This window comes from Schistocerca gregaria, chromosome 1 (assembly GCF_023897955.1).
Source record: "Schistocerca gregaria isolate iqSchGreg1 chromosome 1, iqSchGreg1.2, whole genome shotgun sequence".
Taxonomy (NCBI): Eukaryota; Metazoa; Arthropoda; class Insecta; order Orthoptera; family Acrididae; genus Schistocerca; species Schistocerca gregaria.
The window spans coordinates 260,910,608-260,927,506 of record NC_064920.1 but is presented as its reverse complement, the minus strand read 5'-3'; the positions used below and the strand labels follow the sequence as shown (position 1 = coordinate 260,927,506).

At 40.4% G+C, this 16,899-nt stretch overlaps 1 protein-coding gene across 1 annotated transcript in view; it reads right to left on the bottom strand.

Annotated features, from left to right (window-relative positions):
* The window catches only part of LOC126339596 (ras-related protein Rab-37), an 871,353-nt gene that overhangs the window by 30,308 nt on the left and 824,146 nt on the right, over nt 1-16,899 (bottom strand). Inside the window, exon 6 of the mRNA XM_050001644.1 lies at nt 9,074-9,184. Within this exon, the coding sequence (XP_049857601.1) occupies nt 9,074-9,184 (111 nt within the window). The remainder of the gene's footprint in view (nt 1-9,073; nt 9,185-16,899) is intronic.

Here is a 16,899-nt window from a genome sequence, read left to right as displayed (position 1 = left end):
GCAGTCTTTGGTCAACCTTCCCCACAACATTTTCTATGTGTTCCTCCAGTTTCAACAGTTAACAGAAATAGTACCACGAATGATAATACATAAAAAAGGAAGGGTGGTTAGACACAGGAGAGAAGCTGTGTTTGGAACAGCGGATAATGTTGTGCCATGCATTCATACAGCGTGCTCAATACACATAAGATGCGATCACCACCTGCTTGAGTACTATGTGACAATGCTCCAATGGCAGCAGCATGGCATACTTCAAAGTGCTCACAGTGGGGGCACCACAAAAGTGCAGCAGTCATACTGCTGGAGTCAAGGGGGCTAATTAGGTTGCAACCCCACATGTTTAAGCCGCGTCATTACAGCCTGGAAGGGGAGTCATCTGGTGGGCCTCCTGTTGTATGGAGCAGGTATCCTCTCAGCCCCGAGAGTGTTACTGTGATAGTATTTACAGGAGATGGTCTTTGGCTACAGACTTGGACATGAGTGATTGCACTTTTTGTTTCACATTGTTTTAGGAATAAATCTTCTGAGTTGTAATTAATTCTGACTTTCCATTTGGTAGTTTGTACCTAGCACACAGCATACAATAAAGATAACCAGTAAGAATATAGCGTCATTTTATCACATACGTGATGTAAGAGCGAGTATGGATCAAACTGGATTGTATATTAAAATGCAGTTTTCAGTAGTAGGCAGAAACATGCAATATCAGTGTTACATAGTACATCCATATCCAACAAATAATTATGTCATGTGGCACCATGGCCTGGTGCAAGTCTCTCTACTTGTTGCCTCTTCAGTGACTTGCATGTTATTAAACACAACAGCATCTGGTTTTGCCAAACAGTCACCCACTCAAGTACTACCCATGCCCAATGTTGTTCTGGCCACTGTAGCCGAGCAGTTATAGGCACTTCAGTCTGAAACTGTGCTGCTGCTACAGCTGCAGGTTCAAAACCTGCCTCGGGCATGGATGTCCTTAGTTAGTTAGGTTTAAGTAGTTCTAAGTGTAGGGGACTGATGACCTCAGATGTTAAGTCCCATAGTGCTTAGAGCCATTTGAACCATTTGAACCCAATGTTGCTTAACTTTGGTAGTTGAGTGGGAACTGGTGTTACTAACATGGCAAGGCCATTGGCTTCCAGGTCTGATTAAATGGAATACACATGGGAAATGGATGCAGACAGTAACTCATGAAGGATTATTAGTTTCTAGATGGAGAGATGCTCATGTCATTCTGTCTGAAGCAGATTCAAAAGATTGTATTAGGGAAAATATTGTTATTTGTCCAAAATTCCACTAAACTGGAGATCCCTGAATTTACTCGATATTTACACCTGAAACACTAATTATCATTTGATATAAAAATCATAAACCAAATGGGATACTGAAACTTAAAGTGCAGGACAATAGATTGTTGATTAATTGAACTAGATGCTAAACAGCAGGAGGACAATTTTCACCTTCCAGCTACCACCTCAGGCACAACAACATGACAGGCCAATGCATGTAGTATTTGGCAGATGAACCACCACACATATTACCTGTCTAAACAAAATGTAAATTTTATTCATGGTATCTTAGACTACAATTTACTACAATTAGTAGATGAATAATTAACTGCAGAAGGAGGACAAATTTTAGTCAATAAAATAATGCAACACTTGATACAATATCATCAGAAATGTAGACAAACTATAACTATTTTCATGATAAGAATAATCATGGCTCTAATGTTCATTTGTGCATCTTACTTTTGTACAAAGCAAAAGATATCTCATTCAGTGGAGTCAACTATCTATCACATATCTGTCAAATGGATATGAACTAGTAATAGTTAGTATAAGTGGAAAATGTAAATAGTGTACACAAACAGGACAGAATGATAAAGTAGATTAGTTAAGGTAACAAAGATTCAAGGCTTAGGTTGAGAAGCAACCCAGAAAACAGTCGTAGAGTGACTTTTTTTCTTTTAAGTACAAGGTAGATATAGAAAAATTAGTATAAGTGAAAGAAAGGGAAAATTTGGAAGTTTTTTTTTTTTTTTTTTTTTTTTTTTTTTTTTTTTTTGAGAGGAGGGAATGTGTTACAGTACAGAATAGTAAGGGGTAGAAATCAGAAAATTTTTACTAACCCTTGAGTGAGCATGCCTGCTTTTGTAACATGAGCAGCTGCATGGCACACTTTGTACACATTTAAAGAAAAACTGTCGTCATGTTACCAAGGTAAACATGAGTGAGCAAAATCACAATTTAATTTTAGTTTCATTTAACAATGATAAAATAAACTTACATTACATGAGATAAATCACTGTTTGCTTAAAAATAATGAAATACGCTTTCATTATATCACTCTGAGGCTGTGTATGAGTCTAACCCCACATTAATGTCAGTCTGAAGCACTAAACAGCACAGTTGCATCCACTTATTAGATTGATAATTATCTTGTATACAACTAGCTTGATGAGGGATTATGCCGCAGACTTAAAATCTGGGCCATTATCTCGTGGAGATAATACATTTCTCTCATGTTGCATACAGTGTACTTTATATTACAGCTGCTCAGTTGGATGTATGACAGCGCAACTTAGCACAGGGTTAGCTGAAGCAATAATGAATGATGGGATTGCAATTGTAAAGCAACAAGACAATTTTATTTGTGGTTAGTGAACTATATACATAGACTCACCTGCTTGAGGGTTAAAACTCATTCACATTGCAACAGGCAAATTCAAATGATGCCAGAGACAAAGGCAGAAGCAGGAGGCGAACCAGTATGTTGCAAGTGGGTCAGGTTGTTGAAAAATTATGCCCCATCTATCGAGTAAGGATAAGCATTCAGCAGAAATGAGGCTGTGACACAAAACCAAAAGAAGCAAGATAGGCATAATCATTAGCTTGTAAGACATATTGCAAGCTACTCTATCTACATCTACATCCATACTGCGCAAAACACCTGACGGTGTGTGGAGGAGGTTACCTTGAGTACCTCTATCGGTTCTCCCTTCTATTCCAGTCTCGTATTGTTTGTGGAAAGAAGGATTGTCGGTATGCTTCTGTGTGGGCTCTAATCTCTCTGATTTTATCCTCATGGTCTCTTTGTGAGATATACATAGGAGGGAGCAATATACTGTTTGACTCTTTGGTGCAAGTATGTTCTCGAAACTTTAACAAAAGCCCGTACCAAGCTACTGAGCGTCTCTCCTGCAGAGTCTTCCACTGGAGTTTATCTATCATCTCCGTAATGCTTTCGCGATTACTAGATGATCCTGTAACGAAGCATGCTGCTCTCCGTTGGATCTTCTCTATCTCTTCCATCAACCCTATCTGGTATGGATCCCACACTGCTGAGCAGTATTCAAGCAGTGGGTGAACAAGCGTACTGTAATCTACTTCCTTTGTTTTTGGATTGCATTTGCTTAGGATTCTTCCAATGAATCTCAGTCTGGCATCTGCTTTACCGACGATGAACATTATATGATCATTCCACTTCAAATAACTCCTAATGCATACTCCCAGATAATTTATGGAATTAACTGCTTCCAGTTGCTGACCTGCTATTTTGTAGCTAAATTATAAGGGATCTATCTTTCTATGTATTCACAGTACATTACACTTGTCTACATTGAGATTCAATTGCCATTCCCTGCACCATGCGTCAGTTCGCTGCAGATCCTCCTGCATTTCAGTACATTTTTCCATTGTCATAACCTCTCTATACACCACAGCATCATCTGCAAAAAGTCTCAGTGAACTTCCGCTGTCATCCACCAGGTTATTTACGTATATTGTGAATAGCAACGGTCCTATGACACTCCCCTGCGGCACACCTGAAATCACTCTTACTTCAGAAGACTTCTCTCCATTGAGAATGACATGCTGCGTTCTGTTATCTAGGAACTCCTCAATCCAATCACACAATTGGTCTGATAGTCCATATGCTCTTACTTTGTTCATTAAACGACTGTATCGAACGCCTTGCGGAAGTCAAGAAACACGGCATCTATCTGTGAACCCGTGTCTATGGCCCTCTTAGTCTCGTGGACGAATAGCGCGAGCTGGGTTTCACACGATCGTCTTTTTCGAAACCCATGCTGATTCCTACAGAGTAGATTTCTAGTCTCCACAAAAGTCATTATACTCGAACATAATACGTGTTCCAAAATTCTACAACTGATCGACGTTAGAGATATAGGTCTATAGTTCTGCACATCTGTTCGACGTCCCTTCTTGAAAACGGGGATGACTTGTGCCCTTTTCCAATCCTTTGGAACGCTACGCTCTTCTAGAGACCTACGGTATCGCTGCAAGAAGGGGGGCAAGTTCCTTCGCATACTCTGTTTAAAATCGAACTGGTATCCCATCAGGTCCAGCAGCCTTTCCTCTTTTGAGCGATTTTAATTGTTTCTCTATCCCTCTGTCGTCTATTTCGATATCTACCATTTTGTCATCTGTGCGATAATCTAGAGAAGGAACTACAGTGCAGTCTTCCTCTGTGAAACAGCTTTGGAAAAATACATTTAGTATTTCGACCTTTAGTCTGTCTCTCTGTTTCAGTACCATTATGGTCACAGAGTGTCTGGACATTTTGTTTTGACCCACCTGCCGCTTTGACATAAGACCAAAATTTCTTAGGATTTTCTGCCAAGTCAGTACATAGATCTTTACTTTCGAATTCATTGAACGCCTCTCGCATAGCCCTCCACACACTACATTTCGCTTCGCGTAATTTTTGTTTGTCTGCAAGGCTTTGGCTATGTTTATGTTTGCTGTGAAGTTCCCTTTGCTTCCGCAGCAATTTTCTAACTCGGTTGTTGTACCACGGTGGCTCTTTTCCATCTCTTACGATCTTGCTTGGAACATACTCATCTAACGCATATTGTACGATTGTGTTGAACTTTGTCCACTGATCCTCAACACTATCTGTACTTGAGACAAAACTTTTGTGTTGAGCCGTCAGGTACTCTGTAATCTGCTTTTTGTCACTTTTGTTAAACAGAAAAATCTACCTACCTTTTTTCACTATTTCGATTTACGGCTGAAATCATCGATGAAGTAACCGCTTTATGATCGCTGATTCCCTGTTCTGTATTAACTCTTTCACAAGAGCACATAGGAAGGAACCTACACAGCAGCTAACAGTCTGTTACGTGAATACAGCAAAGTAAGGACACATGCAGTCATTATGAACCAAGTCTTGAGTCATAGCCTCGTCCTAGCTTTAAATACACCAGCTCTCCAGCTCTTGTCATGAGCTGATCACTGGTATCAGTGGGACTTACAGTAATAGCACTCGAATCTATGATTACGATACTTCAGAAAATCTATGTCCGAAATTCTCCAGCACAGTCTATGAACTTTCCAAAGATATACTTGAGATGATGGCCTACAGCTGATGAATTTTATGTGAGCCGCCACCTAGCATCTACTGATGGAAGAATTGATTGCCTTCTGATAATACCACATTACAGGGTGCTGCCAGCACTGAACTCGGCCATGGAAGCCGGCAACAGGGCCTTTTGGTGTTCACATCCCTGTTCCGACGACACCAGGTAAATCGTGGATGGGTAATCAAGAGTCATTGTAGAATTCAGAGTGGGAACAAGGACACTCCAACAGGTGGTCAATGGCTGCCCCTGCTCACGAGCAACCCACTGCAATGCACAGTCGCTGATATCTTGTCCTGGTACGTAACCATTGAGCTGCTGACTCAACAGACGTCAGCTAGAATCCAACATACAGCTGAATGAGCAGCAGCCAAGGCTGGTCTGGAAGAACAACAGCTTGTATATATTGAGAAATCATGTCCGAACTTTTATAATGTTTTACTTTGTAGATGATTCACAGGCTATTAGCAGCTATCCTGAATTCACACAGAGGTGTCTCCACTCAGTCCTCTGTAAACTTGTATTATTCTTCATTACAAATATACCACTCCACTTCTGCTACTCATGTACTGTGTTTTGTGTCATTAATCACTGCCTGTAATTATTTCTGTCCAACATTGTCTCTGTTCCTTAGCAACTACCACCGGCCGCTGTGGCCGAGTACTTCTAGGCGCTTCAGTCTGGAACTGCGCAACCGCTACGGTCACTGGTTCGAATCCTGCCTCGGGCATGGTTGTGAGTCATGTCCTTAGGTTAGTTAGGTTTAAGTAGTTCTAAGTTCAAGGGGACTGATGACCCAAGATGTTAAGTCCCATAGTGCTCAGAGCCATATCAACCATTTTTTTTTAGCAACTGTCAAGCATTGTATGATGAGAATGTGTGCCGTCATAATTTTTGTCTTGCCTTGTAATTCACACTTATTAGTTTTTGATGAAGTGGCAAATTTACTTTCTGTTTGTACTGATTATTCAATAATCAAACTGCACAGTCTTAATATGGAAACTAAAAATAATGTTTCCCCATATACATTATAAATTTGTATGTACACATGTATGTGTACCAATAAGCGAAAACATTCTGCCCATGGCGACTTTGGATGCCACCTAGTGGTGTTGCGGGCATTATGTAACAAGAGCAGACATGGGCAAGGAATTACTCTAGCGAAGATATTGTCTGCAAATGGGGAAATCCATTGAGATAAGCAACTTTTACGAAGGGTTGATTATTACTATGCAGAGCCTGTGAAATAGTATCTCAAAAGTGCTGAAGCTGGTCGAATGTTCATGTGCTATTGGCATTAGCACCTACAGAAGGAGATGTGAGGACAGTGAAACTACCACTGGGCACTAAATTGTTCGATGCCAACGACTCCTCACAGAACATCTGGTTCGGAGGCTTGTCTGGATAGATGATGATTTGTGGCATCTCTGCTGAAACAGTACAATGCTGGTGCATGCACAAGTGTTTTGGAGCACTTTGTACATTGTTGAATGTGGAGCTCTGCAGCAGGCCAACTCTACATGTTCATGTGTTGATCCAACAACATTGTCAATTACAATTGCAATCTGCAGGGGGCCATAGGAATTCAAGTGTCTATCAATAGAAACATCTTGGCTCCTCAAGTGAATCACATTTTTGCTACACTAGGTCGCTGTTCCTCTACACAAATGCTGTCATTGAGGTGAACAGTTGCTTGAAACGTGCAGCGCGCCACAGATGCAGCCTGGTGGGAACAGTATTATACTGTGGGAGACATTTTGCTGCACTTGTGTGAGACCTGTAGTAGTAATCAAAGACACGCTGATAGGTGCAAATAACGTGCATCCCTTCATGCTTGATGTCTTTCCCTACAGCAATATCATCTTTCAGGAGTATAACTGTCTGTGTCTCGGAATCAGTACCATGCTACAGTGGTTTGAGTAGCATTGTAGTTAACTTACGTTGATGTCTTAGAGACCAAATTCGTCTGATATAAATCCTATTTAAACCCATCTGAGTCGCTTTTGGGCACAGTCACCGCATACAAAAATCAGGAGCCCATTATTTACGCAAATTACAGACCTTTGGATAGACATATAATGCCACATACCTACCTACAAACTGTCGGAGCCCTGACACGCGGAATCTGTGATATATTTCATTTCAAAAACGGACAAACAAGCTATTAAACAGGTGGTCATAATGGTTTGGCTCATCAGTGTATGTATGCTCCACATCTGCCCCTAAATCACTGGATCGATGTCAATCAAAGGTGATAAACATTTCACTTTCTCTCTGGAAAGAACCACTATGGATCAAAGAACCACCTACTCCTACAAGAGGTGAAGGTGGGGATGAAAAAGGTGCGTAGTTCATGATGCACAAATAGCTAGACTCTTTCCATTCGCTGTTTGAGAATGAGAACACTTAGTGACTTGCAAGAAACTTTACCAATAATTTCGAACGTTTTCGAAAATTCTTCTCACTCACACCCTCTACAAAATGAAGAAAGGAAAAAAAATATTGCATACTATTTTTTCGCTGTTCGTGCAATAAAACTACTGTTTTAGCATAACCTTTTAATTAACTACTTCATTACTAACAATTATATCCGTAACACATTTTGTAGGCAGCACCTACAAAACTGTACTATTTTACGACACACAGTTCAGGAGATATGACGTCGTAAATACTGAGGTGCATAAAGAACTGCTGCATTATGTGAGACGTTTTAATTTGTTACCTCGTTACTATCAACAACAGACACAACACATTTCGCGGGCAGTGTGCGCATATATCACTGGATGTATCTTACAATATTATATAACTGTACAACTTATGGATCAGAAGATATTACGTCATGACCATTCAGCAGCATGGAGATGAAACTGCAGGGTGATATTCGCTAGAGATACAGTACAGGTTAAATATATGCAGGTGAAATACGTTAATATTTGTAGCATGTGCATCAGTGGGCGACGTCCTATACACCGGGACCAATTTCAGCCAAACTTGGTACAAATATTACTTACTATCTGGAAATAAATACTGTGGATGAAAGAACAAGTAACCTCATATAGAGGTGTGAAACGTAGAGAGAGAAGGGGCTCGAAAAAGATGGGCAGGCAGGGAGGGAGAAGGTGAGAATGGCCCCAAACATGGGGGAGAGAGAGATGGATGTAGAGAGATGGGAGGAAGAGATGGACAAAGAGAGGGAGAAGACGGATAGGGAGAGGAAGAACAAGAAGATGGACCAATGAAACTGGAGTAAAGACATAGGCAGGTAATGCTGGGTATTCAGCTAATTTCACTATAAACCTGTAAGGAATGATGACCCTACTCGTAGTTATTGAATATGGATACATTACTTGGATAACAAATATAGCTTAAGTTGGTTAAACTAGTCTGTATTTCTGTAACAAGAGCTGACAATTTATACAGTAAGTCAATTGAAACTATATGGTTCCAAAGACCTTTTCGAGTCCCAAACATGTATGATGTATATAAGTGCAGACTGAAGTGACGCATTCCGGCCTTTGTGCAAATCTTCACCAGTCACTTCAGTCTTCCTATATACATTATGTAACAAGTAGGGCCTACTTTGAAGCGTCTTGAGGCAGGTTGCCACAATATGTGGCAAGGAATATTGTGAGTGTATCCTCATTGTATGCAAAGTGTCCGAGACGACGTGGAGAGCAAGAAGGCACTCACCCAGCAGCATGATGACGACGTCATCCTGGGCGTACTCGCGGATCTCCCCCAGCCACGCCCGGATGTTGTCGAAGCTCGTCTTGTTCGTCACATCGTACAGCAGCAGGAGTGCTGCAACATACCAAAAGACCAAATCAGACACCGCCCTATCTTGATATTGCTTTTTTTTCTACCTTTTCTTGTCAGAAAATAAATTTGGTGGAACTGGGAGGGTTGGCAACTCTCACTGTATGAAAAAAGCAATTCATCTAAGGCGCTAGTCGTAAAATCTTAACTATCAGAAATTTTTGTGGATGATTGCCTATAGCTGTTAAATAATTTGGAAAAAGCATATTTGTGCCATCAGCTGTGTAGTTTTATGTTTGTTCTCAGCCAGTCTCGATAGTTATAATGATCTTCACACGAAAAAACTGTCAGGTAAAAAAATTCAAAAAACAAACAAACATACAAACGAACATACTGTTAAAAACTGTTATACTGTCTTATAACTGCAGATGAAGTTCTTAATGTTCTAATCCATTATAGTCCTTTAAAATGACTTTATTCACAATGTTTGGTTCAGATAAAAACCTTCCTTTTAATTTTTGTAACACTGAAGTCGATACATCACATTATAACAGGTTACATGTTTATGTTGTTCAGAGAATAGACGCCATATGATTGGTGAATTTCTGTTGCTGTAAACTTTGGCTAGACCAAAGAACATTTGTAATCTTTTACGCATATTTATATTGCGTACGTGTTTCAGCTTGACGCTTTGATGATCACGTTGTATTTGTACCGTTGACAATTATGTAAATTATTAAATTTACAGTTATCAGCAAGTGCACGCTATTGTAATTATGCCAATGCACGACGTGTTTATGTGGATTGTGTTAAGGAATACCATTCTGACGTTTATATAGATCCACATGTGATTGGCCCATATGTGATGGGAATGTGTGCTTAATCCACTGAAATACATTGTATAGGTACTATTGTTTTAAAAATGTCCTTTTCTCGTTCCTTTATATGCTACGATGATTGTGTAAATTCTGTGGTCTTTTTTGTTGTATCTTACAGTTGTCTCCTATGAATATGATGGTAACAATCAAAACAGAAAAGCAGAAAATAAATATAAAATTGAACAAATGATGGCACAAATATGCTTTTTCCAAATCTTGTCACCCCGAAAAAAATAATTAAATAGTTAACTCTGTGTTTATTTGCAAGTTCCTGTCTGCAGTCCTGATACGTATTGAAATCCCCACATCACAATACAATAGCATGCCACTAGAGTTGCTAAAACGAAATGGCGCACGCCCTGATAAAGTGTGAGTATTAACTAGTATGTCGTTTCCAGCATTAGAACAAACGTTACAGCTGTATTAGGCAAATCGAAGTAGCTGAAGAAGTTGGGCTGATAATTAAGACTTCATGACTACCGCCCACACAGCTGTTTTCCAAATTTTCTCGGAACTCACATAGCAATCAAAAACCTCAACAACGTATAACAACTAACAAAATTTTGTATTAAAATGAACATTTGTGTTTTAAAAAGATGTAAAATAAATAATTTTTAATCAGCATTCAAACAAATAAAATTAAGTCCTATTTCTAATAGCTATTATTAAATCACAAAGCATGTCTTCGTGCTTTTATTAAATCAAGAAGCATTTCTAAATTATTTAAAAAAATCAAGACATAATATTAGTCAATGATATGGTTGGTAGTGCATTTACATCTACATCTCTATGAATACTCTGTAGTTCACACTAAAGTGCCTGGCAGAGGGTTCACCGAACAACCTTCAGACTCTCTCTACCGTCCCACTCTCTAACAGTTAAGGGAAAAATGAACACTTACATGTTTTTGTTTAAGCTCCGATTTCTCTTATTTTATTACAATGTTCATTTATCCCTAAGCAAGTTGGCGACATTAATATATGAGGGTTATTCGAGAAGTAAAGTCCGATCGGTAGTGAAATCGAGAACACTGTGAAAGTGAAAACCGTTTCATTTGCGACAGTTATCTGCCCCTTTCAGATACTTCTCGTCAGCCACCTGTGCTTTCCGCCGAAGAAGGAAACGCTTGACAGATATGTTATGTGGGTTGCATTACATCAGTTGAAATCTCTCACTAAACCCTCATACATGGCCAGAGAGACTATTTTTTAGACTTCTTTATTTGCTCACTGTGCGCTTAGAACTGAAAGAGCAACATAACACGATCGACAGGCATACTAGAGACGTACTAGGACCCTCTAAAACCTCCACTGATTTTCGGTATGCAGGATAAAAATAAACTACAGCCTCCGAAACTGTCATCCACTGAGACAACAGAGAATCACTTTCATAGGAGACAAGGTCTGTTTAAGCAATAGCTAGCTCAATCTTCTCCACTGGCGATTGTGGCAACCAGTCGCGATCACTGAATAACAAACAACACTGCACGAGTTTCCACCTATGGTCCACTAGCGTACAAAGTCACGTTTGTTACCGAAGGGGTTGGCTAGTGGTAGGCGCTGTCGTCTCTAACTTCAACGCTCTATAGTGTCACTGGATGACGGATCCGGACATGGGCGCCTATCCTCGCTTTGTTCCTCAAGACACACTCTATGACCCCTCGAAGTTTGTCGCAAAGTTTCTTGGACACCCTGTATATTATCATCATCATTATCAGCGGCAGCAGCAATTCGATCACTTGGTAATGTTGCCTCTGAGTCGGTGTGCTACATAGGATCTCTGCGTGTTCTTCCTTTTCTGCCGATCTTGAGCTTCTCGTTGCTAATTCAATCCGGTGGCCTTTCTCAAGTCACTGTGCCATCTGTCTGGAGAGCTTCTCATTAGTCTTTTATTGTAAACTGGGCTCCAATATAGTACTTGCTTTGACCACCTATCATGATTTATTCGAGCGACATGACCAACCTACTGCCATTTCAAGGTATTCACTCTTTCCATTATGTCATTGATCTTTGTTCTCTGTCTGATATCAACTGCTTCCGCTCTGTCTTTCTTTTTGTAGCCCAACACTAATCTTTCCATTCCTCTTCGGTCTACAATTATTTTTTCTAATAATGACTTATTTAATGTCCACGTCCCACAGCCATAAATTATTACTGGCGGTATACATTGGTTAAAAACTGTTTTCTTCAGCTCGGCTGACATTTTAGACTGACTGAAGAGTATCTTCCATAGACTTGCCAGCCTAATTTAAAATATCGAATTATGTATGGTTTTTGGCTCCTTTCATATTCTGTGATCCTCTGCAGTTGCGTAGTTCCAACAGACATATTTCCCTCCAGTGTCCATTCATTCATCATGATCTTCGTTTTATCGAAGTTAATTTTTAGACCAACTTCAGAACACACTAACACAAGTTCACTAACCAGTAGTTGAAGTTCTTCTATGCTGTTTGCAAACAGAGAAATGTTATCAGCGAAAGGTTATTTAGTCTCTATCCCAGAACTTGGATTTCTTTTGTTTTCCAATCAAATTTTGACATTGCTTTTTCGACGACTGGAAAAAGTTTTGGAAATGTAGAGTCATCTTGTTTGACTCGCTTTTAGATGGGGTATTCACTGGTTTCTTCAATTACATTCACAAACGCTGTGGAGGTTTTGTATGTGTTGTATATGACTTTAATATTGGCCTATTCCATTCCTTGTTCTGTCAAAGCCTCAGATACTGATGGGTAACTTATCGAATCGAATACCTTTTCAAAATCTGTGAAGGCAAGGCAGAGAGGTCGATTGTACCCTATATAAAGCTGAAATAAATTCTTTCTTCATCAGCATTGTAATCTAGGAACCGAACTCCTAGACAGTCCTTTGGAGATACAGGGTGCCAGATATTTAAATAAACAGAGACGAATGCTTGAATTTAAGCTAGCCAAAGCATCTGGCACTAAACAATATTCTTCAGTTATGTGGGAAATAATCACAGCGAAGATACATGGGGCGCCTCAAGACTGTTAATGTAATACCACTGCCGAAAAAAAGGTTGTAACATACGTCGACAATGGGAGTATTATCAGCGCTGGATACTAATCGCTGTTGTAAGAAACGGCACGTGGACTGTTCTGTTAACATGATAGTTCAACGACCCTGGGATGGTTAAGTGATTGGAGACGAAACACAAGCTCCTCCCCCCCCCCCCCCAAATAACCTTCAGGCAAAGGCGTTTATAGTTTTACATACACTGAAGAGTCAAAACATTACGATCACTGTCCACTATGAGACTAACTGCTGCCTGGTCGCGTTGCGAGCTCGTGACGTGGTAACGAAAGAATGTAAGTGGAGCAGAGGCGAATGTGGGCTTCAAATGAGGAAATCCACTGACATCAACGACTTAAATAGGGCAACCTGAGAACGGGCATCTCGGAAATGGCTAAGCTGGTCGGCTGTTCACGTGTTATTGCGTTGTTGGCCGTCCACACCTCATCACAGAACGTGGAAATCAAAGGCTTTCCAGCTCTGTCAAAAAAGATAAGCGGCGATCTGTACCAGATATGACCGTGGACCAATAGCATCATGTCCTCTGGCTGGATGAGACACGTGTTTTGTCACACCAGGTCACTGTCTTGTCCAGATACATCCATCCAGATGAGTAGCTGCTCGAACATGCACATCGCCACTGATGCAGGCAAAGGTGTCTATGAGGGATATTCGTCAGGGTGTCCATGGGACCTGTGGTAGTAATCTAAGACAGCATGTCAGTTGTGGACTAGGTGAACATTATTGCTGGCCACTTGTATCCATTTATACTTGATGTCTCCTATAACGGCGATGGCATCTTCCAATAGGCATCTACGACATCCTAAATATGGTGGTGGCAGTAAGTTACATTATATCTACAGACCGAGGATTATATTTGCTGGCGAAAGAGAAGACAGTATCAAACTGAGATGTCTTCACCCACGAATTTAACTTAGGATCTGCGCCTGATAAGACACTTGCTTTTCAAAGAACAATGCTTGCTTTTACCTCCGGCGATTAAAGGAACCATGGAAAAGTCTGGATCTCCAGTCTGAGATATAAACTCCGGTTCTCTGAAATTTATGCAACTCCAGTTACACGTTTTTTTCATAAATACAGTGCCATAAAATAACGAAATGGTCACCTGGAAAGACAACATCGATTTTGTTCCGATGACAGCATATGCCACCTGGGGGACAGTAGATGTAGTGATAATGGTATTATTGTCGTCTGCCAGCAGATAATGTATTGGCACTGCTAGCCGGGCGCCGTCTGCGTTTACCCTTTAATAGGGAATGTTTACAGCCAGAAAGCCCACGGTGGGACAAACGTGTGAAGCAACCAGGCAAGAACTACACGGAGACACACTCGTGCATTCTGCAGCCAACTGAGTGAGTCTGAAAGAGGTGACATTGTGACCATCCGAGTGGAGGGATGGTCCTTTCAGAGACAATAGTAACTCTTCAATGAATTGGAAACCTCTAAAAGGATGCACGTACTATTTTTTTTCCTCACTGCAGTTTCACCAAAGTGTTTATTCAGTTCTACTATTAATGAGACTGCAACACTCCTAAGCGTCTTTGACAGAATCATCTTAAGTGTTAGCATCACTCTCGATCAGAGGTGAACTCTAACCACTGTTTTCTCTAGCTGATGCTGCGTTCCGCTGGTCCCTGCGAGTTCTACTACAGGCGAAGTAATATGGTAGTGAATGCAGCACGTGACCCAGCTAAAATTGCACCCGCAGTCACGCTCTCGGGCCACTGTTAAGCTCCCAACACTGTTCTCGACTCAACTTAGGCCACGGAAAACAGCAACACGTGCAGTAGATAGCCCGAAGTTAGGTATTTGCAGCCCCCTGATACATCGACCGAAGAGGAAAGCTGCAGGGGACGTGAGAAGCCTGGCTCGCTGAACGGCTTTGAGAGGTGACCAGTAGCGACGAAAGGAGAGCTCGCCGCTGCAATTGCGGACAAAATGAGCAGAAACAACAGCACGCCTCCTATGGTGTCAATAATCGATGAATCAGGAGGCGGCGGGGTGGGAAATGGGAACTGCACAGGGATTCGGCGCGAGCAGCACAACAATGCAGTACTGATCTGCGGAAGGAAACAGCAACGTGATTCTCTGGTCTTTACTTAGAACGTGAACCACTGATAACCCATATGTGCCAGTGGATAGGCAGCATATCACTGCGTGCTGGGTGTGATAAATCGCACCCAGAGTAATATCATTAAGATCAATAAGAAAAACTGTTTCTCGTCTTCTGTATCTGACTTTTGTTTCGTTTCTTAAGGGGTGACGTTCATGAAAAACACACATTATTTAAAAGATGCACCGAATCCGAAATTTTGAAGACAAGGAAATAAAATTTTGTGCCATGCTTTATATGAATTTAACACACTTACTGTTAAGTTCCTTGGATTACATACAGCATATTTAACGTTTTTGTAGAATTTAAATATTTTATTTTAAGAAGATAATATATGTACCTTTTTCTCACAAACTATTCAAGAGATTTCTACAAAATTTCCTGTGTTTGATATCTTAGCGTATAGTAAGCTTTTCTCATAATGTTTTTTTAAATACATCGAATAGGTGAATTTTAATAATTTTTTAATTATAATTGTCCAAGTATGATTTAAACAGCATACAAAATCCCAGGCGTTTTGCTCCATATCTCAAACTTCATTTAGAAATTCAAAATTTACACTTGAGCCAACACTTATTGGGTTTATATAAATAACTGTACAAAATTCCATAATTCTAGCCTTCATAAATTTTGCGAGAAAAGTACATATATTGTTAAACACATCATTTTCAGTCAATGCAATTTAAAGTTCAACCTAACATTTTTTCCTATGTCACCTCTTCAGAAGGCCTCAGATTTGTTCTCAGAGTCCTCTTTCCCTTCAAAGATTCTCTTCTGGCTCATTGTTTTCTGCCTTCTTTCACTTACCAGGTCTTCAACTGACTTTTCAACTACAGAAAGGCGCTCTAAATCTATTTTTCTCAAAATGTCGTGAGTGAAATTTCCTATCTTATACTCCGTTCTCTCTGATACCTTCACCCTCATAAGCTGCGAGTCTGACAACTGTAGTAGATAAAACTTGGTTTTAGAGCATCGGTTCCATATGAGTGAATTTCGAGAGTCATTTGCGTTCTAGGTTTTGGCATGACCACATTTTTTAGAGGTTCAGGATCGGCCAGAAACCTGTACGTGGGCTTGACAACACACAGGATACAATTTGGAAGGGTTGTTACTCCTCTGAACCTACATATATTTACACCAGTTAATGTGGCACAGATGATGAATGGTATGTTCATCTGTTGACACGATGTGAAAATATGTAGCCCATACTGCACTTTTCATGCCACTTGCATCGGATAGGTTCTGTCCGATAGCCTAGCCATAATACACTTGAAGAGCTCAGTCGCGCGGTTCCGGACTGAAGTGTCTAGAACCGCTCGGCCAACGCGGCCGGCACACTTGAAGAGTGTCTGTCATCTTCTTTGTGAGTCTGTTGTATCTTCATAAACAAATCAGCTGGTTTATCACTGTTTGTAACATACGGAACAGAGTCACAAATGATGTATAAAACTGAAGAGTGTATATCACGACCTTCCAGATACATCCCGTGCAAGTTTGCTTGAAAGTAATCCACGGAATCTTTGTTCACCAAGCTAGTATTGAAAGGTTATTCCAAAAAGTGGGCATGGCAGGAAGATAGTATCACACATTTCATTATTTTTTAGCACTTCGGATGCGATTTCATATTGAGACTTCGGAATCTCATTGTCCATGAGTTCTACTAATAAATGAAAAAAATGATAATTTCGGTCAATTTCATGAACGTACTCTTTAAGCAAA